The 26,663-nt window shown below is 36.0% G+C and overlaps 1 protein-coding gene across 1 annotated transcript in view; it reads right to left on the bottom strand.

Moving 5' to 3' along the window:
* Window positions 1-26,663, bottom strand: part of RAPH1 (Ras association (RalGDS/AF-6) and pleckstrin homology domains 1) — a 99,092-nt gene that overhangs the window by 37,560 nt on the left and 34,869 nt on the right. The window contains exons 2-4 of the mRNA XM_045559679.1: window positions 22,344-22,463; window positions 19,185-19,290; window positions 17,914-18,419 (exon numbers count right to left, since the gene is read on the bottom strand). Of these exons, the coding sequence (XP_045415635.1) occupies window positions 17,914-18,419; window positions 19,185-19,290; window positions 22,344-22,463 (732 nt within the window). The remainder of the gene's footprint in view (window positions 1-17,913; window positions 18,420-19,184; window positions 19,291-22,343; window positions 22,464-26,663) is intronic.

Raw genomic sequence — 26,663 nt, 5'->3', positions numbered from 1 at the left:
TCATTCAAACTATTCTGAGGAGGGAGAACTGAGAAATTAAAATTTTAGCCTTCTCTTCCAATTTGACTAATATAAATTAATATTTTGTTTAATATGAGTAACGGTTATAATTAAATAAGGAGGTAATGATATAAACAAGAATTAGGAAGAAAAGTTTGCTAAAGAAACTCACAGTATGGATAACCAATAGTAGTAAAAGTTGAAATTAAAGCAATGCTTTTTAGACTTTAAAATGCAATACAGTGTTAAACAAGAAAAAGTGCAACATACCTGGAAAGACTATCAGGCATTTAGAAGTTTAAAAACTAGTGAAAATTACTGAAAATATTTTCTACTTTCAATATTGTCTGGGAATCATTAAGATCAGTAAATAATTACCTTCAGTAAGAGAAAAGTACCTCTATTAAAGACAATGGTGCTGAAATAAGAAAGCAATAATCTGAGCGCACAATCAAAAACAGAAGTTATATTCTACCTACAAGGCAGTAAACAGTCACATGCACGTGGAAAGAAGTATCACCTTGGTCAGCAAATGAGAAGGTTTTCCTGCAATGTTTCTCAGAAGAAGGGAGGTTTCCCTGTCCAGATAGGAGTGCTTGTGCAGAAAGAGAGAGAGAAAGAGAAAAAAAAGCAATAATAGAAGTCAGTGGAGGTTTTATGTGTTTAAAATATAAAGTAGACAAAGCAAGAATGATTCTCCATAATTAATCTCATATTTTTTCCCTAAAGTACTTGAAACATGTCCACAAAGAATTAAAAGAAAAAAAAAGGAAAGAAAAAAAAGAGAAAAGAAAAGAGAAGGAAGGGGAGATAAAGAACCATCTATGTCTGTGAGTCCCAGCTGACTCCTGCTGATCACTGGCTCTTTGGGAAAATATTAATAAGTAGTATGTGCAAAGAGCACAGAGTCAGTTTGCCTTCTGGGCCAGTGTTCATGAGTACTGTGCACAGAGCACAAATAAATGCATGTCAGAGACCAATGACTAAACATACTCCTTCCTCTTGTTAAAGCTTTTACAAGATCTTCCTAGCTTTAAATAGATATATTCTGATGATAGAATAAGACTATATTATTTAAAAACCTTCTGCAAGTATTTCTGATCAATTCAATGATAGCTACACCAAAGAGGAAAGATTACCCATCAATATTTTGCCTGGCAGATACAAATATTTTCAGTAAAATTTTATTAACCACTCATTATATCAGAATACTAACAGGACCACATTGCACAGTAAAGGATTTGCATAGCAAATGAATGACATAAACAATATATTAAGAAGTATTGTACCTTTAAATTAAGTTAATTTAAGCAATTAATGCTTTCATAAAATGATTTGTGAAAAACTTAGTCCCTATCATTTTCTTCCTTAACAACTTCTGAGTAACATGTTGTAAGTTTATGTAACTATATTGTATTCATCTTTATATATTAAAAAACTTTTTTCTTTTTTTTTTCTTTTTTGAGATGAGGTCTTGCTCTGTTGTCCAGGCTAGAGTACAGTGGCACCACTGGAGCTCACTGTAACCTTGAATTTCTGCCCTCCCAAAGTGCTAGGATTACAGGTGTGAACCACCATGCCCAGCATTTATCCTTAGATTGCAGCTGTTTTGATATACATGTAGTTCTGACCTGCCTGTCCCTAAAAAATTCTGAATTAGTATTCATTTTGTTTAACTCTACGTAGTTACTAATCACCATTTAAAACAATGGTGATTGTTTTAAATCATGACACAGCTGAGTAAAGCTATAAAAGATATTCTATAATGCTATATTTTATAAATTAACTGTATATCAAGTTATTCTTGACAAGTTTTTTGGAGAGAAACTTAAGTAAATAAATACTAAAGCAGCACCCACTCTTAGAAAGTACATGGCTATAGATGATAAAACACACTATTACTCCAAGATTACAAACATTGTTACAAAAGATAATATTAACTTAATCTTTGCTCATATCTATACTACATTGAGTTTGCTATATCATATTTCATTGCCTGCATTTTTAAAGCTGTGATTTAATCCGGCTTCTAAAGTTTAAGAACTTTACAAGCATATCTGCCCCCTCACTCCTTAAAAAAAAACAAAAATCTAAGGTTAAAAAAAAATTGGATATATTCACTAAGATTAGCACTAACAAGATCAAGCAACTACAAGAACAGAGAAAATTATTCCTAGGTCCTCATTTACCTAGATAGTATGGTCCTCCTAAAAGTAAAGACTGGTTGGCTCATCGTTAAAGACACTAGGTAAGCAGAAATTTCTGAAAATTGAATTTAGTTTGAGGTTAACCATCACCCAAGACCAGGGGGAAAATTAGGAAGGACAAAAGATGAAAAACACAATTAAAAAGAGCAACTATAACTTTCATTGCTCTTATTGCCATTCATTTTTGGCTATTTATATGTAATAGGAAAAAAAGTATTGTTACTCAAATATGTAAAACATGTATAACATATATGTCAAGAAATTTCTTGAAAACTTACTGCTATTTATCTTAGTCATAAAGATTCCATTTTCAGAAAAAGAACCCCAAATGAGTAGGATATCTATATTCAGATAATATTTCAAATTTAAAAAAATAAAATCTGCCTCAGGCCATCAAAACAAACTGATTTAGTAAATGTAATTTCAGACATCAAATTCAAATTTAAGCTCTAAAAAAACCTTACAAGGTTTAATCAATTCTCAAACTTGTACCACCTCAAGACTTCAAGTCATTAAAAACTGATAACTTGATCAGTAAGAGGCAATGATATTTATTTGTATTTAAGAACTCAGAAATTGTACATTTTGAAATATTAAAATAACTAGCTTAAAATAAGAGGGTAATTATGGTTGGTGACCCCAAATATGCCACATTTAAAAAATAAGACCCAAAACAACAGCTAAACATGATCATAAATTATGTCCTACTTGGACAGTCATGTAGCTATTTTACTCCTTAGTCACTAGCAAGGAGGGAGGACACGTCTCCAGGTTCCTTCTATCTAAAATAAACTACAGGTATCTGTAGCAGAAAGAATGAACATCTAGAAACCAGAAGCAGCAAACTCCCTCCTTCAATAAATGCCTTCTTTATTTATATTCTCCCACTGAAACTAGCCATACATTGCTCCTAGAATCCCTTGCTCTTTAGAAAGGGGAAGAGGTGGGGTGAAACTGGTTACTGGAAAAAGATGCAAAAGGGATGTTATACACTGTAATAGGGAGATATGGACCAACTGGCAACCACAATACAGTGTGCTAAGTGGGATGTGAGCAAGCAGGAGTTAAGTACCTAACCCCAAATCAGGGGCCTAGTAAAGTATTAATAATTCTGAAAAACCTTATAGTTCTGGAGGATGAGAAAGAGGCTGCTGGTGGGGATTAGTAGGGTAAAGACAGAGAGTAAATAGTGGTTCTCAAAAGAGGGTCATGCTGTCCTCGGTGAGGAATTTCAGAAACCGCTGAAGACATTTTGGGCTGTCACAATGAAGAGGAGAGGGCAAGTTACAGGTATTTATTCGGAGGGAAGTCAGAAATCCTAGATGCCTTGCAAGCATGGAACAATGTCACATAATAACAAAAGTCCTACACCCAACATTTTTTAATGTTCTTATATGGAAAATCGTATAGATGGGGAATTCTGTTTATAATAATCTGAGCTTAGAAACCAACTCACTCCATTTTCCACATAAAAGTATGTTGTATAGTTTTGTTTTTTGTTTTTTTTTGGGACAGAGTCTCACTCTGTTGCCCGGGCTAGAGTGCCGTGGCGTCAGCCTAGCTCACAGCAACCTCAAACTCCTGGGCTCAAGTGATCCTCCTGCCTCAGTCTCCCGAGTAGCTGGGACTACAGGCATGCGCGATCATGCCCGGCTAATTTTTCTATATATATTTTAGCTGTCCATATAATTTCTTTCTATTTTTAGTAGAGACAGGGTCTCGCTCTTGCTCAGGCTGATCTCGAACTCCTGAGCTCAAACGATCTGCCCACCTCGGCCTCCCAGAGCGCTAGGATTACAGGTGTGAGCCATCGCACCCGGCCTGTATAGTTTTAATATTAAAAAAATTTTCCAGGAATGCTATTACTCCATGAATAGAGGGAAGTCTGCACTTTCTTTTGTTCAGAATTTACAAGAAACTGTTCATAATGCTGGAAAATCATTTCACCAATGGGAAGCTAGCTTGAAGTCAAGCATTGCCAGTACCACAACTGGCAGTATCAGTGTGCACTCTGTCACATGCAAGTAAATGACAGGAGAGATACGAAATTCCTTTTAATGGAATTAAGGACTAAATAATATTAAATTAGTAAAAACACACGAAATGTAGGAATTTCACTTAATACAATTTTCATTAATAAAAGATTAATTTAAAGATCTTCATTAATAAAGGTTGTTCAAAAATATTTATTACTGTCTTACTTAAAATATTTATAGCACAATGAGAAATCTACACTGTAAAAAATCAAATATCAAAATCACTTTTATCACTACCTCATCCCACATTATAATGCTGGGGAATGATTTTGTCACTACAATTATAAATAAATTCATCTCACTTGCAAGAATTTTCTATGTTCCCATCTGTGTTCCCATTTTCTCTACTTTGACTGTAAATTGTCTTAGCATATTATCCCTACTTCAATTAAGGTTATTTCCCTTTTTCTCTTACCCTATACAAGTATGTCATATCTGCTAGCATTTATCATAATATGTTTTAATTTTGAGATCTGTTCATATTTCTGCTTTTCCTTTTTTTTTTTATTTGTAGAGATGGAGTCTTGTTATGTTGCCCAGGCTAGTCTCAAGCAGTCCTCCCCCTAATCTCCCCAAGTGCTGAGTTTATAGGCATGAGCCACTCTGCCTGGCCTCTGCAGTTTTTCCTGTACTTCTTGCCAAAAAAATCCCAAACAAACAAACAAAAAAAAATGACTTCTGAGCTTCTCATTTCCCTTAAATCCAAAGTTTTGGTAATAAGTGGGTACAGGGTTTGACTATCTCATTCTGTCTTTGAATGGTCGTGGCCAAGCATTTACATACTGAAATTGGTATTTTATTACAAATTACTTTTTGGTTATTTCTACTTCGTATTAGGTGTTAGGGCATTACATTCATATAAAAAGTAAGTATGTAAGTAGGTTTTATCATCTATGGATTTCATTTGGGACAGTAAAGACGGTGTTATAAATTATTTGTTATAAAAAGGGAGTATTGGGATTGAAAAGGTTGAAAACTGCTGTTTGGCAGAAAAAATAGATGATAATGCAAATATTATAGCAGTTGATGCTTAGGAATGTTGGAGGAGGGGCTAGAGCTGAGGTTAGAGAAGTGTTTTTGACTCTGCAGGATATAACCTATTAGTAGGATGTGAAATCAACTCACTGGGTTACTACCAGTATTTCCAGTATTTTTAAAGGATAGGGAGGGAGGGAAAGAAGGAAGGAGAGGAGAAAGATTAGAGGAAATCTAATTCAGCTGGGTGGGGTTTAGGGCTTTAGGCTTTTGTGGTTCTTTTTTAATGCTTCATAGATTACTCTAAAGCAGCACTGTCCAATGGAAATACAATAGAAGTCACAAGTGCACTTTAAAATTTCTAGTAGCTACATTAATTTTAAAAAGTGCAAAAGAAAACATTAAAATATTAATCTTTTATTTAACCAAAATATCCAAAATATTTTAACTAGTAACACAAAAATATTAATAAGATTTTTTTTTTTTTTTGAGACAGAGTCTCGCTTTGTTGCCCGGGCTAGAGTGAGTGCCGTGGCATCAGCCTAGCTCACAGCAACCTCAAACTCCTGGGCTTAAGCGATCCTACTGCCTCAGCCTCCTGAGTAGCTGGGACTACAGGCATGCGCCACCATGCCCGGCTAATTTTTTTTCTATATACATTTTAGTTGGCCAGATAATTTCTTTCTATTTTTAGTAGAGATGGGGTCTCGCTCTTGCTGGTCTCGAACTCCTGACCTCGAGTGATCCACCCGCCTCGGCCTCCCAGAGTGCTAGGATTACAGGCATGAGCCACCGCGCCCGGCCTTAATAAGATTTTTTTTTTTTTTTTTTACATTCTTTTTTTCATACTAAGTCTTTGAAATCCAGTGTGTATTTTATCCTTATAGCACATCTCAATTTGGATTAACCACAATTTAAGTACTTAATAGCCATATGTGGCCAGTGGCTATCATATGGTACAGTGCAGGCTCTGAAGTATACAGATTTGTTAATTATTGACCAAAGAATACATTTTTTGGAAGAAACAAACTAGGTTTTCAGCTAAGCATCAGTGCAGAAGAATCATTTCACGTGATGTCCCCATTATGAAGAATAGTTAAGTCTGTTAATATCTTAAGAAATTTACAAAAGCCCTTAGCTTCAGAATAAAAAAGAAAGCATGTGGTTTCAGGTTCCAGTACAAAAATTCTGTACATCAGATATGTTACCATCTATATAGTCTTGCCATGAGATTTAATAATCAATGGCCCAATATCATTAAGTTGCTTATTTGTCTTTGCTAATTTATTTTTTGTTTGGTTTAATTTTTATTTGAAAAATTGAGGTTATATGACAAAGTTTCATCTTTTGGAGTTCTAATGAATACACTCCTCTTCACTTATATTTAAGTAGTCCCATGACATGTTTATAGAACTTACAGGTGTTAGCTCAGCCTGTTCTTCTGTGAAGTCAATATGACGCTTGGCCTGCTTGCTGGAACATCTCAGAGAAATAGCATGCTGTGAAAATGCAGGAAGGAAGAAAATGATAGGTAAAGGAGGTGAAAAGGGCAGCTCTCATTGCTATGCAGGAAGAGAAAAAGATCACTGAAATGAAACAAAACAGTAATGAAAAAAAATAGTAAAGAAAAGTTGCATGCAATTACCTTTCATTCTCTTATACAAAAATTATAAAGGTAAGAACCAGAGGATCCTAACCCTTGGTAATTTAAAGATAATCTCACTCCACTTCTGGACAATGGAGTTCTATGGAAGAACTATGCAGAAACATTATGTCCAATACCAATTCATACTAATAAACCTCAACTGGGCCTTGATCACTCTTTGGCAGTACTCTTAATCTTTTCCCCTCACTCTGCTAAGTCATCCTCTCAAAGCCTAAGTTCCCTTGTTCCTCAGGCTTCTAGCTTCCCTCTTCCCTCTCTTCATATGACCTCACTTCCCTCCCATTACTAAGAAAATCACATCCACCTATCACGAGGATCTTCATCACTAAAGTGTATCCTGTAACTACACCCACATTCTCATACCTCCCCCTAGTTCTATGTGAATAAAAGTGCTTTGTTTCCCCCTCCAAAGCCAAGCATGTCCTAGATCCCACCCATTCCCCCTCCAATATCTTCAGTCTCTGATACTCAACTAGATTATTGAGGGTGGAGAGGAGAACAGAAAAATGTTCAATTCTTCTGGTTACCTGCCTCCTGTTAAACTATTATTTTCTCTTCTCCACTGCCAAATTTCCCAATTTCATGCTATAATGTTCTTCCTCCATTTTCCAGCTACTCATTTTTCCCGTAATTCCCTGCAATCTTTCTTCCCCAAAGCCTTTATCCTTTGAGGTGTAATACATTCTATAATTCATTCTCGAAGTCATCAATGACCTTTTAACCAAAAAGGTTTTCTGTCGTTCCTGTCATAGTACTCATAATACTATGTACTGCTGTTTGGTTGCCTGCATCTATCTCCCTCTCCTGCCATACACTAAATTATAATCTCATAAGGACATTGCGCATCATGTTCATGGATTTATCCCTTACAGCCTAGGCACTCAAATATTTGTGAGATGTAGAAATAACAATTTCTGCTTGGCCTTCATGCTCAATGTTTGGCCAGATCAAGATTGTTTTTGCTTTTCCCTCCATATTTTCTCATTAAACATATTCTATAGCACTGTTTCAATTACCATATCAATAGGAAGCCTATCAAATCTATACTGCCAATATCCTTGTTCTTAGGAAATAGAGACCAAAGGGGCATGATAAATGCAACCAACTCTCTAATGGTTCAGGGAAAAAGATGTAGACAGAACAATAAAGTGTGGCAAAAATGTTAAAAAATTAGTAAATCTGCCTAATAAATTTCATGAGTCATTTGTACAGTTCTTTCAAGCTTTTATAAATTTGACATTATTTCAAAATAAAAAGTTTTAAAAAATCTATTCTCTCAATCTTGTACAAGCTCCCATAATATATTTCCAAATGCTTATTGGTTTAATTTTTTAAAAAAATCTAAATCTAAAGTATTCAATAAGAGATGACTGCGTACCATGTTAAACAGGATGATGGAACACTATATAGTTCTTGAAATTCAGTACACCCTTACCAAAAAAGGATGTATGTATGTGAAGTGAAACAATATAAAATAGTACATACATAAACAAAGATTAAAATTTATGTGGTTACATTATAAGGATAAAAATGGATTATGGAATAATATAGGTTATTTAATGTTAATTAGGTTCCATTTCCATAAAGTACTTAAATATTTTCTTACCAAAAAATATTATCTTCCCTAAATCTAACCTTTACTCACTCTTCATCACTATTTTCACAAATCTAAAAGCTGTGCTCAAAACATAAGAAAAATAAATTTGAGGGTCAATTCTCCACATAAATTTTGCTCTAAACTTTCTCAGTTCCAAAAACTTTCATCTGTGTTACAGAGTCATCAAATTCTCTACTGATCTTTCAAAAACTCTCCACAAATCTCTGTAAAGTTAGTTATGGACCACCACTTTCTTGAACTGCTGTAACATGTTAAAATGATGTACCATTTACATGCCAGAATCCTTGGGGTAGGGATGGGAGGGCACATATTGAAAAACACTGATCTAAACATAGGAGCCAAACCATCCCCAAGAAATGGCCTTGTATCAAAGCAATGGTTACAAATAACCTTGTCATAGCTAACACTTTACATTATGAGTAGAAAAAAGTGGAGGTTTACAACCACCTCTTAGTGTTTTAATAAAATAGATTTACATTCCTCTTTAGTGATGTGTATGCATTTTCCACAAATATTATATTGAAAATAAGCATACATGGTTAAGAATGCAGACCCTGGGTCCAAGTTCTGGCTTGGCCATTTACCTGCAATGTGATTCTGGACCTATCATTTAACCTGTTTCCTCATGTGTAAAATGGGGGTAATAATAGCATTTATCTCCAAAGGTTGCTATAAATCAGAATTAAGCCAGTGATAATAACGTTACCATTATTATAAGAGTAGGAAATTGCCAGCCCTCATCTGAATTTTATTTAAGCCTTAATTTACTTACAGCTACTTTAGAGTTATTAAATTTTAACTGAAAATATTCAAAAGTATACTAAAACACCACAAGATGGGGATGTTACTGCATAAAACTCTTGCCTTTTTTTCTCCTGCCCATGTAGTTCTGTATCTAAGTTTGGCTCTGAGAGCAGTCTACTCTTGTCTTTTACTGCCTTTCAATTCTGTGATGAAGCAGTATGATATGGTGGTACAAGCTCTACTACCGTTCTGTTTGGGTTCAAATTCTTAGGCAAGTTATTTAGTCACTCTCTGCCTTTGTTCCTTCCATCATAAAATAGAAGAATGGTAGCCATTCCACAAGGTGTTGTACAGAGTCAGTGGGTTAAGACATGTACAGCACAATGCCTAACACAGAATAAGCACTCAATATAGTAGCTGCTATTATTTTCTATTTTCCCCCCTTTTTATTCCTCTCCTTTTACTGGACATAAAATGTTTGAATATTTTTACAACTATTTCTTTTATATTTTATAGCCCCTATTAATTTTAAATGCAGATGAATATATTTCTATGCTTGTTCAAAAAAAGGTCCTTTCTTTACCAGCTCTCCACAAACCCAAAACAATTAGACCCCAACAAAATAGATCTAAAACCAAATAAAAACGCTTTTTACTTTTGCAGAGAAGAAAAACTGTACAGATTTCCAAGAAACACACACAATAAAAATCAGGGCATATATGTCAGTGTTGGGGTGGGAGAGGAGAAGGAATGTGTTTGAAAAATGTTTATGTGAACTAGACTCTTCCCTGGCTTTTACCAAGTCGTCAGCCTCTTTTTTCATCTGAGACCTATAACTTTGAATTTGGCAAAAGGTTTTGCTGAATCTTATAAATATTACAATTGGGAAAAAAAAAACCTTTCAATCTGCTGTAAACTATAGTAATAGCTTCAAAAAAGTATTTTCATTTTAAAAACACATTTTCATGTATAAAATTCCAAATTCAATGGAATCATTAAAGTTTAAATTCCACCAGAAAAATATGAAGGTACATCTTAACATTAATCTTTAATCAGTAAATCCTCTTTTTTACAAAATTTATAAAGTGCAATTACTATTTAAATTTGCAAACTGTTGTCTACTGAAAAGTATTGTTTCATCAGTTAACATGAATAAAAGTACTACAAAGATGAGTAAATCAGCTGCAATATATTTCACAATGGTTGAGAAATATAAAGAGCCTTAATTAGAATTTATTTCAACTACAATGAATTCTAATTTTAAAAACATAGCAAATGATCATTGCTGATGGACTGCATAAGAACACTTGACTGAAATTAATCTGTAATTCATTTTATGTGTATCCATGGATAATATTTTTATGCTAAAATGTTCTTTAACATTCAAGAAACAATCATTTTTAATAATCAGCTTTGCTTTATTTTTAAGATTTTAATGAAATCATGATGCTAATGTGGTTTTGGAATTCAAATACAGATTTCCCAGTGATTTGACCTACTTAATCTATTCAGTCTTGGTTTCAATGGAATAATACACTTACCAAAGGAATAGTTATAAGGCTTCAACGAGATGACATACGTGAAGTGCCTGGAAGCACAGTATTTTAACAAAAGCCAAGAAAAAGAAAGGCAGGGAAAAAAGGTGAACACTTTTTGATGTGAAACTGTACTGTGCCTGTCCCTGGTAGATTTCAGAGAACAGCAAAGAGGCAGAAAGATGAGCCACAGTATTACTTTCAGATGGGCAGTTTGACTACCCATGTCCCCCAGAAGAAATAGTACCAATCTCAAATTGATTTTTCTACCTGGTATTTCTATCACTAAACTTCAGTAAAAGCAACTATTCTATCCTGGATTTCTCTAATATAGTTAAGTGTAAACCTAGTTGTTAAAAAAAAAAGTTTCACTATTAAAGAGTTTTCCCATAAGTTACTCCACTTGTGTTACTCTATCCACTCACCATTTTGAAAGAAAACAACTGCTGATAATTTTAGAGTACAGGCTACTAGACTAAAAATGGTGGATTGAACACATGCATGTATTTGTTCATTCAAATATTTAAGTGCGTCTTATGAGCCAAATACTGTTCTAGGTGTTAAGGATATACCAGGAATCAAAGATATGAAAAATATCTCTCCTCATGAAGCTTATATGCAAGTGGGAGGAGACAGAGAAACAAAAAAGTAAAATATATAGTATATTAAATGGTGATAAGCACTAAGAAGAAAAATAAAGCAGAAAAATGAGATAAGAAGTAATCACAGGACAGAGGAAGGGGAGTTTAATTTTTAAATAGCACAATCAAAGAGGGCCTCACTGATAAAGTGACATTTGAGCAAATCCCTGAAGGCAGTAAGGGGGTATATCATGCAGATAACTGAGGAAGGGCATCCAGACAGGGGAAGAAGTGCAAAGGCTGAGAGGCAGGCTCTGACTGATGGCAAAGAACACATAGGGAGCAGTATAGCTGGCAGGGTAAGAGAGGGAGGGAAGAAAAACAGGGTCAATGGTAAATGGAAAGCAGATCGGGTAAGGCCCTGTAGGCCATTACAGGGGTTTTGGCTTTACCATGAGCGAGACACAAAGCTGTTAGGCTTGAAAAGAGATTATCTGACTTACCTTTTAACAGGATCATTCTGGCTGCAGTGTGGATGACAAACTGCTAAGGGGAAGGTGAACACTGGAAGACCAGGTGGGAGGCTATTACAAAAATCTAGATCAAGATGATGTTGGCTTGGTGGCAGTGAAAATGGTGAGAAGTGATCAGATTCTGGATATATTCTGAAGATAAAGCCAACAGATTTTGCTGCTGGACTAGAAGGGAGGTGGAAACAAAAAGATAAAGAGATAAAGACTCCAAGGAGTTTGCTTGATGAACTAGAATAATGGAATAACCATTAACTGAGATGGAAAAGACAGTGGGGGAAGCAAGTCTGAAGAAAAAGATCAGGGCTTCAGGTACAGACCAGTTAAATTTGAGCTATTTGTGATTAATTTTAGGTATCAACAGGACTGGATTAAGGAATACCTAGAGAACCAATAAAGCATTATTTCTGGGTGTGTCTGTGAGGGTGTTTCCAGAAAAAATGGCACGTAAGCCAGTGGACTGAGTGGGGAAGATCTGTTCTCAATGTGAGTGAGTGCTATCCAATCAACTGGGGCCAAAGAACAAAAAAGGCAGAGAAAAGGTAATTTCTCCTCTCTCTCTCTCCTCTGGAGCTGGGACACTCTTATTTTGTCCCTGGACATCAGAACTCCACGCTTTCTGGCCTTTGGACTGCAGGTCTTACACCAGGCAGGCCCCCCAATTCTCAGGCCTTTGGCTTCAGACTAAGAATTACACCACTGACTTCCCTGGTTCTGAGGCTTTCTGACTGGGACTGAAACACATTAATGGCACTGCAGGATCTCCAGCTTTCAGATGGCCTGTCGTGTGACTTCTCGGCCCACAGCCTCCATATATATGCAAGTCAGTTTCCCTAATAAATCCCCATATTCTACTGGTTCTGTCTCTCTGGAGAACCCTAATACACTAGTAGATATCCAAACAGAGGTATTAATTTGAGATGGGATGTATATACCTCGAGTTCAGGAGAGAGATGCTGGCTAAAGATACCTGTATTTCCCTGTATCTAAGATGATTTCATGCCAGTACTTTTTTTTTTTTGGTTCTTTTTAGAGACAAGGTCTCACTCTGTCATCCAGGCTGGAGTGTAGTGGCATGATCAATAATAGCTCATTGCAACCTCAAACTCCTGAGCTCAAGCAATCCTCCCACCTCAGCCTCCCAAGTAGCTAGGACTAGAGGCGTGCACCACCACACCCAGCTAATTTTTTTTTTATTGAGATGGGGTCTTGCTGTCTTGCCCAGGCTGGTCTCAAATTCCTGGTCACAAGTGATCCTCCTACCTTGGCCTCCCAAAATGCTGTGATTACAGGTGTGAGCCACTGTACCTGGTCAGATGCTGGTACCTTCTTGATTTTTATCAGACATTATCAACAGATGGCTTCACAGAACATACTATAGCTGCCACCTTGCTGAGAGTGACTAACAGAGTGCCACCTGATTTTAGAATGTGGTTTCTCAACCAATCTTGGCACTATTTGGGCCAGATAATCATTTTTTGTGTGGGCTGTCCTGTGCACTGTAGGATGTTTGACAGCACTTTTGGTCTCTACTAAACACCAGTAGCATGCTCTTATCACAGACAACCAAAAATGTTGAATATCCTCAGGGGGACAAAATAGCCCCCAGTTGTGAACCACTGTTTTACAGGGATTAAAATGGGGGTGGGGGAAGAGGAAGTGTGTCTTAAATAAATGAGACAGGACACTAACATTTGGGAGCTGTCAGTGCACATGAATGACATCAAAAGGAGTAGGCATAGATAGATTGTCTAAGGACTGTGCCTTAGGGCACTCCAAGGTCCAGAAGAGGTTGTAGACATGAGAACGAGACTGAGAAGGAATGGCTAATGAGGTAGCTCCACTCCTTCTCCAAATCCCACTAAAACGAAAATAAAGAAATTGTATTTTTTAAATGACAAACTCACAAGAGGACAATGACAAAATTTTGGAAGCTAGAAAGCTTATAGCTAGGTAGTAACCAAATTTACCATATCCACGAAAAGCTGAATGCTGGGCCAGCACTGAAGAAAAGCAGAGGAGCACTCAATCTACATCATGTAACCTCAAAAGTCCCCAGAAGCAGCAGAAGTAATGGTGGGAGTAAAAGCAGGAGGACTGATTGAAAACATATTTAAGAAAGCAGTTAGTTCCCAAATTCTCTCCTTTACTTGCCCACCAGCAGTGGTCTCAGGTACAAACTAATATTCACTCACAGGACCCAACAGACCATAGCTGGCCACCAGGTTCACTCAGTTCTGTAGAAAGACAAAGACAGAATGCTGGCATACTGGCATCAGGCATGCCACCTTCATGGAGAGTCCATACAGATCACCAGGGGACTTTTTTGGAACCTTATGTGACAGCTCATTGTAAGGGAGACTCTGTGGGTAAGTGCAGAAATCACCCTGGCTCGGGGATATTTCATACTCCACAGGAACTAGTAGTACCTTGTAACAGCCAATGAGGGTAAGTCCCAGGGCCCCTCAAGGACATGTTCATTCTTATCTACAAGAGTTACACTGCACAACAGGAAATCAAGGTCTGTGTCTTTTCATAGGCTTATACAGTTCTTCCTGAACAGTTCTCCTGGTCCATATGCACTCACCAATCAGGGGTCAATTTTACAATAAACAATATTACCTAGAGGCATTCTATATTTAATTTTAATCTAGTAAATTTCCAGGAAAAGAATGCCAGGAGAAGGAAAACCCAAGGTCATCTGCTATGGGAAAAAAGGGCTCAGACTTCCTATTAACCCTTTCTACCTAGAGCAGTAATTCTCAAATGGGGGCTGATTTTTTCCTTACAAGGAACATGTAGCAATATCTGCAGACATTTTTAGTTTTCACAACTGGAGGGGGTGTGTATGGTACTGACCATTTAGTGGGTGGAGGCCAGGGATGCTATTAAACATTCTACAATGCCCAAGACAGCCCCTCACCAACAAAAAATTATCTAGCTCAAATGTCAATAATGCTGATGACTGATAAACCTGACCTAGAAGGATTAGAATAAAGTTTACTGACTGAACACAGAGGACCACCCCCACATCCCAATCCTTCTTTCCCAAATGTGCTGCTAAATTTAACACTGGCAGCCAGGCATATGCCCTCCATGCAGAGGACTGGAATAATCTTCTCTGGAGAAGCTTACCAGTCTAAGAGAAAAGACATAAGAATAATCCTAAAGACTACAAAAAACAGTTAAGAATTTTAAGACGATGAAATTAACAGAAAACTAATTTTGTTTGAGCCAAGTGAGAGATTTAAACTGGGGGAAAGTTTGAAGCTGAAATACTGATACACATACAGAAAATTAAATATTTTTTAAAATCTAAAGATAATTAATTCCAGGAAAAGCAAAATGATATCCCAAAAAGGAAATGTAGTGAGATAATACAGAGAGGTTAACAATAAATTGCAAGTCGATAGTCATTATAACATATACACTGAGTATTAGCCCAATCAAAATATATTGGGAAGATGGGAGGGGAGAAGTGAGAAGAGTTGTCTAAAGACAGCTATATCCTTATCTTCCAGAGTAAGAGGTCAATAGATAATATATACAACTGAAAAAAAGGTCAAGAAATGGTGATGTGAGCATGGGTTTAATGATATAGAGTTGCGGTCTCCAACCTCCAGGGCGCAAAATGGTACCAGTCACTGGCCTGTCAGGAACTGGGCAGCACAGCAGATTAGCGCTGGGAGAGCAAAGCGAAACTTCATCTGTATTTACAGCTGTATTTACAGCCGCTCCCCACTGCTCACCACCCCACCTCCCCGACCCCACCCCTGGGGTCTGTGGAAAAATTGCCTTCCATGAAACTGGTCCCTGGTGCCAGAAAGGTTGGGGACCACTGACATAGAGGTAAATACCACAAGAATCAGCTAACAGAGTAAAAATTGGAGGAAGTTTTCTGTAATAAGTCTCATAGAACTATTTGATGCTTTAAATAGTTTTCAGAGAACTACTTAACTCCATGTATGAAAAACTAATTAAAATATTTTAAAAATTGTATGTGATTTTAAAGACAATTTGATGCATTGGTTTGGGGTCTATTAAGCTTGCCCCAGTTTACTTGATTTGAATCAGAACAGACCTAGACAAAAGAATATCAAAGCAAGCTCCAGGTTTGTTAAACCACTTTTCTATCCCTCTGGGAAAGGCAAAATAACAGGCTAGAATAGATTAAGACCTTAACCTTCTCCCTCCTTTATGCCTGGTTTACTCACCGAACCTTCTATTAAAGTCATAAATATTACACCATTGATTACTGGTATCCTTGCCCATGGATGTCACTAGATGCCACTTAGAGTGGGAGAGAGGGACTTTTCACTTTTTACTGTATTTGCCCTTATATTGTTTGAACTTTTATAGATGTATTTTACATAGAAAAAGATACAGACATACAGTTATTAGAAGATCCTTAATGTTTAGTTCATAACCTATCCATGCACCTTGACCCAACTCAAACTACAGTAATATGACTGGAAGTAATATCAATACACAAAACAATGACCAAGAAAGCACATCCCAAATAAAATATTGCCCATATCCCAGCAGGTAAATAAATCTAAAAAGCATAAAATGACACATACTAAGTAGCTGGTGCTAAATATAATTTCCAGGTATCAGAAAACAGAAATCAGTTTTCAAGTTCTCTACAGAATACATATACCACTTAGATAAGTTTCATTATTTTATTTAGTTTTTTGAGACAGGGTCTTGTTCTGTTGCCCAGGCTAGGGTGTGGTGGCATCATCAACAGCTCACTGCAACCTCACACTCCTGTACTCAAGCAATCCTTCTGCCCCACCCTCCCAAGTAGCTGGGACTACAGTAGCATGCACCACCAAGCATGACTAATTTCACTATTTTTGTAGATACGGAGTCTCACTTGTGCTCAGGCTGGTCTTGAAGTCCTGACCTCAAGCGATCCTCCCATCTCAGCCTCCCAAAGTGCTAGTATTATAGGCATGAGCTACCACACCCAGCCTTCATTTTAATAAATGAAAATTTATTCCTTAGACATGATTTGCTAACTTCCTTTGCAATAAAACTCAAGTTTATCTCCAAATCACCATGATCCATCCTGCTTTTGTGCTCTATGGTACCTATTAGAACAAAGCTAGGCACATGGGTAGGTACCAGAAATTACTGACTGATAAAAGTTGATCTAAAGAATTAAATCAATTGGGGGGAAAAATCAATAATGTCAAATAATAGTTAAAATTTCCTCTGTAATTTCATAAACAATGTTTTACAAGATTTACTTTAGTATTAATTATTCATAAATAGATTTTTTTACCCTGTATTAAAGAGTAAACACAAGCTTATTGAAAAGATTGTCTTTATTTTGCCCCCACCAATTTTCTTAAGTTTTTATTTTTTATTTCCTTTTGAGACAGGGTCTCACTCTATCACCCAGGCTGGTGTGCATAATCATTGCTCACTATAACCTCCAACTCCTAGGCTCCTCCCACCTCTGCCTCCCAAGTGGCTGGGAACTACAGGTGCATACCACCACACCTGGCAAATTTTTACAATTTGTTGTAGAGTCAGGGTCTCACTATATTGCCCAGGCTGGTCTCAAATTCCTGGCCTCAAACAATTCTCCCACTTTGGCCTCCCAAAGTGCTGGGATTACAGATGTGAGCCACTGCACCTGACCAAGTTTTTATTTTAAAACAAACACGCATTAAAAGGCAATTCTCATCAGCTTAATAACTATTAATAGCTTTGCAAACCACAATTCAATATTTTAAATCATGTGAAACAATTGATATTAATTCAAGGACTTCCAAATACTGTAGTCACAAGAATAAAAAAAGAAACTAAATCTCTTACAAAGATGTTTGTGACACTGTAATATTTAGTAATATATTCCTTGTATACTCTGATTTTAAAACTTAGCTTGGAAGTTATCTTTGACAAATTCTAAATGTAGAAGAACTAAGTACGCTAGTCAGAATTACATTCTTTAATATCATATCTCCTTTAATACTAAAATATCAAAAAAAAAAAGTTCCTTCTATTTACCTCAGTAATTGGCTGCCCCTGATGTGTCAAATCCAGTTCTTGAGGGCGTGTTACTTTATCAATATCCAAAGAGTCCATGCTGGAGGCTGCAGAAGTGATGCTAGAACGAGAAGAGTTACTAATAGAACGTACTTCAGCATCACTCACTGTGCCTGCTGACGCGGTTCTTCTGTGCTGATTAGTTACCACAGGCTTAGTATCTTCTAGTACAGATTGCTGAGCAGCCTCATCCATGCTCAAGGAGGCCTGTTCTAATTGTGCAGTGATGTCATCCAGGGAGTAGTTAGCATGGGAAGGTTTACTTATTTGATTAGATGAAGAAGATAATGCTTTCAAGGTGCCATGTTTTGATGTATGTCGGCTAGCAGGTAATTTCTGAGTAGCTTTTGTTTCTGTGATTTGTCGCTTACTATTTCCTGAGCCAATACTGCTGAGCTCCTGCTCTATAGAGCAAAGATCGGCCATTAGGGCATCCAGATCCACAGTCTCTCCCTGATTCAGAGCTTCTGCAATGAACAGCACATATAATGTTTTTAGAACACACTTAATTTGTATATTCTATTATAAATCAGTTAATAAATGCACGGGTAAAGCAAAAGAATTCATCCCATTGAATCTAAAGCCAATCAAATAAAGTATTTCTAACAGTTTTTTTATTCCAAAAGAAATTTTTAGAAGCAAATAGTTCCTCTTAATATTAGTAGCAATCAGAGGAAGAATAAAGTTTTGGGTTCAAAAACACTACAAAAATCTTACATTGTTTCATGGTTTTTTACCAGAGGCTTTAATAAGTTGTTAATATGATCAGTGCCCTGATAGAGATGTTAAAATACCAAAAGAGCTGAGGGCATAAAAAGAGAAGTCAAAAGTCTAAAAAAATTACAAATTGATATGTCAATTTCAAATACCATAAAGTTGACTAGGTAGAGTACATTAAATAAAGGCCATAGGAACTGATTAAAAATTGCAGGTAATTTCACTGGACTTTAGTGTGAAAACAACAATTTAGTTAAGTTTGCTGTGTTCTACCTGAGTATGTACTTTGTCAATTACTAATAAATCAACTGGAAAACTATTAATGCTCCAATTTACTTTTTTCTGTGATAATCTGAATTTGTAATATAATACATAAATCAAAACTATAAGAACTCAGTAAAGTTATGCATATAGCTTTTATATTGAGTTTTTTATATTTGGAATTGTGGCTGCATTGCTCTTACATTATATAACTTAGCATACTATCTCACATTTTATTTCCAATTACATCTTACCATTCAAGTTGTATATGGAGAAGCGATAAGAAAAATTGGCCATGTTTGTTTCCTGGCGAAGAGGAGATCTTTTTACTGGTTCCATGGGCTTGTCAGAATCCAAACTCTTCAAAAATGAAAGTTTAATAAGTCACATTAAATTTAGGCTTCAATTATATAAAAAGATGAACGAAGCTTGTTTTATGATTAATTGCCACATAATAATTAATAAAACCAAAGTTCTTCTAAGCAATAGCCTTAAGGAAAAATGTAATTTGTTTTCGTATTATTTTGGTTATAGTCATTTCAATTTTTAGATATATGCTTACTTTTAAAGGGGCTTGAGACTGTCATAGCTCAGAGTAAATATCTTTTCAAATGTATCAAGCATAGTGACTGACCTCATTTTACATAAATTCACCATAAAATAAGATAGTATATAAATATGGACGTGGTAAAACAAGAAATAGAAAGAAACCATGCAGAGAGTTCTGTTCTTTCTTTCCTCAAAGAGATTTTGTTTTTTGGTCCAGAATAGCCTCATTCTTTGGCATGAAATACCTTGAAGATAAGGGACAGTTCTGGATTTAAAATCAGTGAGACCAAAGACCTTAACAGAGAGCAACTACAACTTCAAACAATGATGGAATATCCTTGTTCTTTTCAAGCCGTATCAGCAAACTGTAACCCATCTACACTGCTTGTAACAAAGCTAGAACTATAGTGTACTTCAAGGTAAGGTGACTTTTAAGTTATTTCACTACCTTTTAAATAATACTCTTTTCCTCTTTAACCTTTCTACAATAAGGAAAAATGATATTTACAAAACAGAAATTCATCTTAAAATACAGGAGAAAATACAAAGTACCAAACCAGTAGAAATGCCAGCTGCAGTGGAGCATCATGGAGTTTCTACTCTACTTAGACCAGCTAGACAGATAGCTACCTGTCTTTTCTTTTCACCTCACCCCCCAAGTATGGACAATAAAACCACATGGTCAAGGGTACCCCCCTTGTCAGGTGCCCCTTGCATACTTTCCTTCCTGTACTATCATTTTCTATTTCCTCTTTCTCCCCCAACATAGAACTGCATGGTCTAGTCATCTTCTCTATGCCAAAATTACCTTTTAATTATATATATTTTTTGAGACAGAGTCTCGCTCTGTTGCCCGGGCTAGAGTGAGTGCTGTGGTATCAGCCTAGCTCACAGAAACCTCAAACTCCAGGGCTTAAGCGATCCTACTGCCTCAGCCTCCTGAGTAGCTGGGACTACAGGCATGCGCCACCATGCCCAGCTAATTTTTTTTTTTCTATATATATTTTAGTTGGCCAGATAATTTCTTTCTATTTTTAGTAGAGACGGGGGTCTCACTCTTGCTCAGGCTGGTCTCGAACTCCTGACCTCGAGCGATCCACCTGCCTCGGCCTCCCAGAGTGCTAGGATTATAGGCGTGAGCCACCGCGCCCGGCCCAAAATTACCTTTTTAAAAAAAACTAAGAATCAAATGAAAATGGTTTGGCAACTACAGACATAAAACATTTCTGACAAAAAAAATGTTACTTCTTGGCCGTGCGCAGTGGCGCACGCCTATAATCCTAGCTAGCACTCTGGGAGGCTAAGGCAGGAGGATAGTTTGAGCTCAGGAGTTCGAGACCAGCCTGAGCAAGAGCGAGACCCCGTCTCTACTAAAAATAGAAAGAAATTATATGGCCAGCTAAAACATATATAGAAAAATTAGCCGGGCATGGTGGCGCATGCCTGTAGTCCCAGCTACTCGGGAGACTGAGGCAGCAGGATTGCTTGAGCCCAGGAGTTTGAGGTTGCTGTGAGCTAGGCTGATGCCATGGCACTCTAGTCTGGGCAACAGAGTGAGACTCTGTCTCAAAAAAAAAAGAAAAAAGTTACTTCTTCTGATTAGAGATGAAGGGAATGATCACTATGAAATCTTAGTAGGATTTGAAAGCATTCTCCCCAAAATTCAGTATTAACAGATTGTGGTCACAAAGATGTCTGCCTTTCAAAATGATCTAGCAAGAATTACATGAAGAGTTTATCAGTTTCAATTCTAGACTGCTACAGAAACCTAGTACTTTAAGTTTCTACCTTACTCACCATACTTTTCCATTATTTAAGGAATCTCATACTTACGCATTTTACAGAAATGTTCTTCCCAGAGATAAAATGTAAAGAGAAGTAAGTTTTGTTCTATCAGTCTCATTGCCATGAAGTTAAATTTATTTTAATAAGCATAACCATCTTCATATACTGAATACAATATATTAACTGGGGCAGTAACAACGGTATCCTTTTATTCTAAAAAGTGTCCTAGTTTAAAGGATAAGGTCACTGTTGTTTTTAAACCCAAGATCCAAGAAAGCAAAATGAACAAATTTTGCCACTGTTTTAAAATGTAACCCAGAATGAAATTCTGTCAGTATTAAGAAATAACATAATAGAAAATATTTACATGTGAGGAAATTATTTATGTCACAAAATGTGTTCAAATTTATTAAGTTATGGAATAGAGTTTGCTAAAATTTAGACTTTAAAATTTTAGTCCTCAAAACTTTTTAGCTAAAAATCTCAAATTTACCCTCTGGGAGGCCGAGGCGGGTGGATCGCTCGAGGTCAGGAGTTCAAGACCAGCCTGAGCGAGACCCCGTCTCTACTAAAAAAAAAAAAAAATAGAAATAAATTATCTGGCCAACTAAAAATATATATAGAAAAAATTAGCCGGGCATGGTGGCGCATGCCTGTAGTCCCAGCTACTCGGGAGGCTAAGGCAGTAGGATCGCTTAAGCCCAGGAGTTTGAGGTTGCTGTGAGCTAGGCTGATGCCACGGCACTCACTCTAGCCCGGGCAACAAAGTAAGACTCTGTCTCAAAAATAAAATAAAATAAAATAAAAATCTCAAATTTATAAAACAGATATTAAGTAATCCCTCTAGATGAACAGAGCCTCTCTCACAAGTATTTCTTTAAAAACATCCTTAAAATAACCACAGAAAATAACACCTTCTGTTCTTGAGTGACTACTTACTTATTGTTAATGTTCTGAACATTTTTCCTTTCTAGTAGTATTTTTGAAATTTAACTTATATCCATATCCTTACATCTGCACATTTAACACATAGTGATGACTTCAAATCCTCAACTAGTTTTTCAAGCACTACTTCTAACCTGAGTGAGTTTGTCTAGTTCCCCAAGCCAGGCTCCAAACATTTTGTCAAGGTCCTGATCTTCCTTGTCACTGTCTTCTTCAGCACCATGGTCAATTTCTTCATCTGATAGCTGCTCCATCTGAAATATTTGTGTAGAATGAATAGTTAGAGGTTTAACTTGGAAAAATTATGCACTATATATTCTGATATATACTGTAATTCTCTGGAGTCAAACTTTCAAAACTAGAAATTATATTATTAAATATAAAAGAAAATTAGAAGTCCTTAATGGAGAATGAAAATAGTATTGACAAGTGAGTAGAAATGAGGAATAAAGTCTCAAATTTTTAGGAAATTGTAAAAGAAAAGCAAACTATCAGATTAGGACCAGAATCAAAAGTAACAATACTAAAAAAAATTACAGAACACTCCCTTCAATCAGCAGAGGATACAACAGCACAATTCTCTCCACTAAGAGATGCTGTAACACCCAAACACTACAAAGAAACAATTTAAAAAGAATTTAATGCAGCAGGTTATTATCTTGTTTATTCTGTAATAATCTGTTTAGATATAAAGAAATATATATTGTGCAAAACCTCAGTCCAAATATTTAAGAGTATTTAAGAGAAAACTTGACAAAACAAAATTTTTCATCTAGTGTGGTCTGTTGAATTGGCTCCTCCTCCTATCCTACCCTCATTTTCTCCCCCACGTCTTTTTTCTCTACCTTATTCACTTCCCCATCAATTTCTACAACATCCAACGAGGAAACAGAGTTGAAAATTTTTAAATTCATATATAGAATTTCCTGTATGTGGTGACTTTTCAAATATAAGTCCCTTGAAAGAAAAAATTATTTTCCTTCTTCGCATTAATAAAATAATCTGACATCTGACACGGAACTTACACATTGTGTTGTAAAGATGGAGGAAAAAGTTACATAAAATAAGATCAATGACTAATCTGATTAATATAAAATTTCAACTTAAAAGCTCTGAGAAATCTTTAAATAAAGCTTAGCTTTGCTTAAACCAGCATATTCCAAAATAAAAATTAGTCAGGTGGGCATGTTAGTTGGATGATTTGGACTTGAAATAAATTAAAAAATTTTTTTTCCAAGTAAGCAAATCATTATAACCCTTGGTTTACAAAGTTATGGTAGGTACTTCACATTTCTTAATATCATAGTTACTGACTAAAACCCAAGAAAATTTTATTTCTAAAAGAAGAGAAAAACCAGCATATTCCAAATTTGACCATAAGTCCTTTGCCTTCAACTCTGTCCCAGGGACACAATGAATATCATCACTATATGTTATATTAAACACTCTTGGCTCACATTCCTAAAACATTTTTGTTCAGTGGATCTAGGCAGTATTTGGAATATAACTTGTCCGTTGGTTTAAACAATTCCTCAGAGATTATATAGTGCATGGGCATCCCATTAGAAAACATATCCTTAATCTCGAATAACAACTTGATCATATACATCAAAGCCCCTCCAAAATTTAGGTGTCCCCCATGTGACAGTATTAAGAGGTGGGGCCTTTAAGAGGTGATTAGGCCATGAAACCTCCTTCCTTGTTAATGGGATTAAGGCCCTTATAAAAGAGGCTTCATGAAGCATCGGGCTAGTTTTGCTATTCCACTCTTCTGCCATGTGAGGTACAGCCTTCCTCTCTCATTCCTCTCTCGAAGCAAGAAGGCCCTCAGCAGACACCAAGCATGAGAGCAGTGATCTTGTACTTTGCAGCTTTCAGAACTGTGAGAAAATAAATTTCTGTTCTTTATAAATTACCCAGTCTCAGGAATTTTGGTGCAGCAACACACATGGACTAAGATGACATCTTACAGCTCCAAAGCAGCAATCAACAAAATTATATCTATGATCCTTAAAGGTTAAGAGACATGTAAGGAATCTAATTATCTGACAAGATATCATGAAGTTAAATTTTAAATCTTCTTTCACTATATACAATTTTGCCAAAAGGGTCAAATAATGTTGCAAAATTAATGAAGTGACTCAGTTCTAAGATGTTCAGATCATATCCCACTTAATCACTTTAAGGGAAATAATTTTCTAAGGCCTACTACTGGAAAGGACCACAGCTCATCAATATCTCTAATAGAAATTGGTAATTTCTGTTTCTTAATCTTTCATCACTCTAACCATGCATTAATTGGGGAATTCTACTCTGGCAAATAGAAAATGGATCTACCAATCTTCCAATTCACAAATTTGGCTCTTAAAGAGATTTGGTTTTTATAATTCACTTATATTATTTCTAGGATTTTTATTCATTACTAAATAATTTACAGCTCAATCTCAATAGAAACCTAATATCATAGTTCATTAAGCAATCTAGTTATGACAAACACAAAAAGTTAGTGAAAAGAAAACATCATCTGACCAGGTGACTTAATTACTCAAATAATAGTTGCTAGTTTGAGAAGACTTATGAGCTACAATCAGTCTTTATGAGGTTCAGTAAGCAACAGAATCTAGACTGTGACAGTCAATTTCCTCTTCCTAATCTTTAAAACTAAACACAAAATAACCCAGAAGCTAAAATATTCTAGGACAAATTCTGCTTTAAGATAGTGATACTTATGTTTAGTTACATTTTATATCCTTAAGTACATTTAAAACAACTGGGCCTGCAGCACTGCTATTCAGCAGATACCATTATGTCACTTTTGGCAGAGATGGCAGCTTCAGTAACTTTAATGAATATTTCAGGTAACAATATGTAAAGCACTTTATTTATGGTGATCATATTCTCCACAGTAAAAATTTGGTCACATGATAGAATATCCAGGTGACTCATCAGGAAAATTTGTGATATATGAATGTAATAACACACAGGATGAGGAAGTTATAGTGAAAGAGGATGGGGAGAAAACATCAGTCACAGACCTCTATGAATCAGACATTGTGATAGGAAGGTATTATCATTCCCATTTTATAAATGAGGAAAGCAGATCAGAGACGGTTGTGAGCTCTAGGTGTTCTTGGAGGAGGACTGAGAAGACAGCACTCCAGGTACCCTGCTTCAAGCAACAGCTCTGATTTCAGTCGTTTTACAGATGGGGCTTCCACATAAGATTTCATTTATACCAAGAATTTATGTTAAAAAAAAAAAAAAGTGGGGGGAGTTGAAATCCTACACTTCCCTTCTGGGCACACACTGTAATTGTCTATAGGAAAATGCTATACCGGGAAAAATGAAACAGGAAAATAATTTTACAAGGTAAATATAAAATAGTTCAAAATGAATATGAGTATTTTAAATCATCATGGAGCCTAAAAGAACTACAGTCACATGCTGCACGATGAAGTTTTGGTCAATAATGACTGTATATATGACGGTGTCCTGTAAGCATTTTTACTATGCCTTTTCTACGTTTAGATATACAAATCACTTACCATAGTGCTACAACTGCCTACAGTATTCAGTACAGTAACACTCTGCACAAGCTTGTAGCCTAGGAACAATACGCTATACCACACAGCCTAGAAGTACAGTAGGCGATCCCATCGAGGTTTGTCCAAGTACACTCTATGATGTTCCCATGACGATATCGCCTAAAGACACATTTCTCAGAACATATCCCCATTGTTAAGTGATGCATGACTGCGTAGACTCTACAAAGTCTAGTCTGTTTTGTGAGTTCCTCCCTGCTATTAAAACAAGTTATTTGGGTTAAAAAAATCTCTTTAAATATTTTCATTAATAGTTTTGTTTTTATCTAGACTACTACAGACTCAAGTAGAGGAAAATATGGTTAGGGAACAATGACAGCGCCATAAAATTAACTGAAATTTTGAAGTAACTACTGAATATTAACTGTTATGTCACTTTTGCCAATTCTGTCTTTTTCTGAATTTGTCACCACATGGATTATTTTATAAAAAATAACTTAAGAAACTTAGAGACTTTCCAATAAAAATTTAGGTCCTACAATATTTCTTAAAGAGCATACACTCTAAAACACACTCTCCATTCTCTAGAAGCTGATGAATTGTATTCTCCAATCTCCCAAAACAGTATTTCTATTTACTATCCACACCAAATGAGAAGCTTCCAGAGAGTTTTCTTATCAGCTTGGCACTGTGTAGGGTCAGCAAATCTAGTAAGGAAATTCATTCTTACTTGCCAATTCCTTGACATCCACACCCCATCATCCTAAAAATTAGTTGTAATTGTTATATATCACCAAATAAATCACAGTTCTCAACCTGAATTATCCCAACATAATGTCTCTACTAGAAACAGGAACATCAGAAAATAATCCAACAGTCAACTGTACCTCCAAAGGGGAGAAAAAGTAAGGA

This window comes from Lemur catta, chromosome 8 (genome assembly GCF_020740605.2).
Source record: "Lemur catta isolate mLemCat1 chromosome 8, mLemCat1.pri, whole genome shotgun sequence".
In the NCBI taxonomy this organism is placed as follows: domain Eukaryota; kingdom Metazoa; phylum Chordata; class Mammalia; order Primates; family Lemuridae; genus Lemur; species Lemur catta.
Note: the sequence above shows the minus strand (reverse complement) of the source record. Positions and strands in the feature narration are given on the sequence as shown.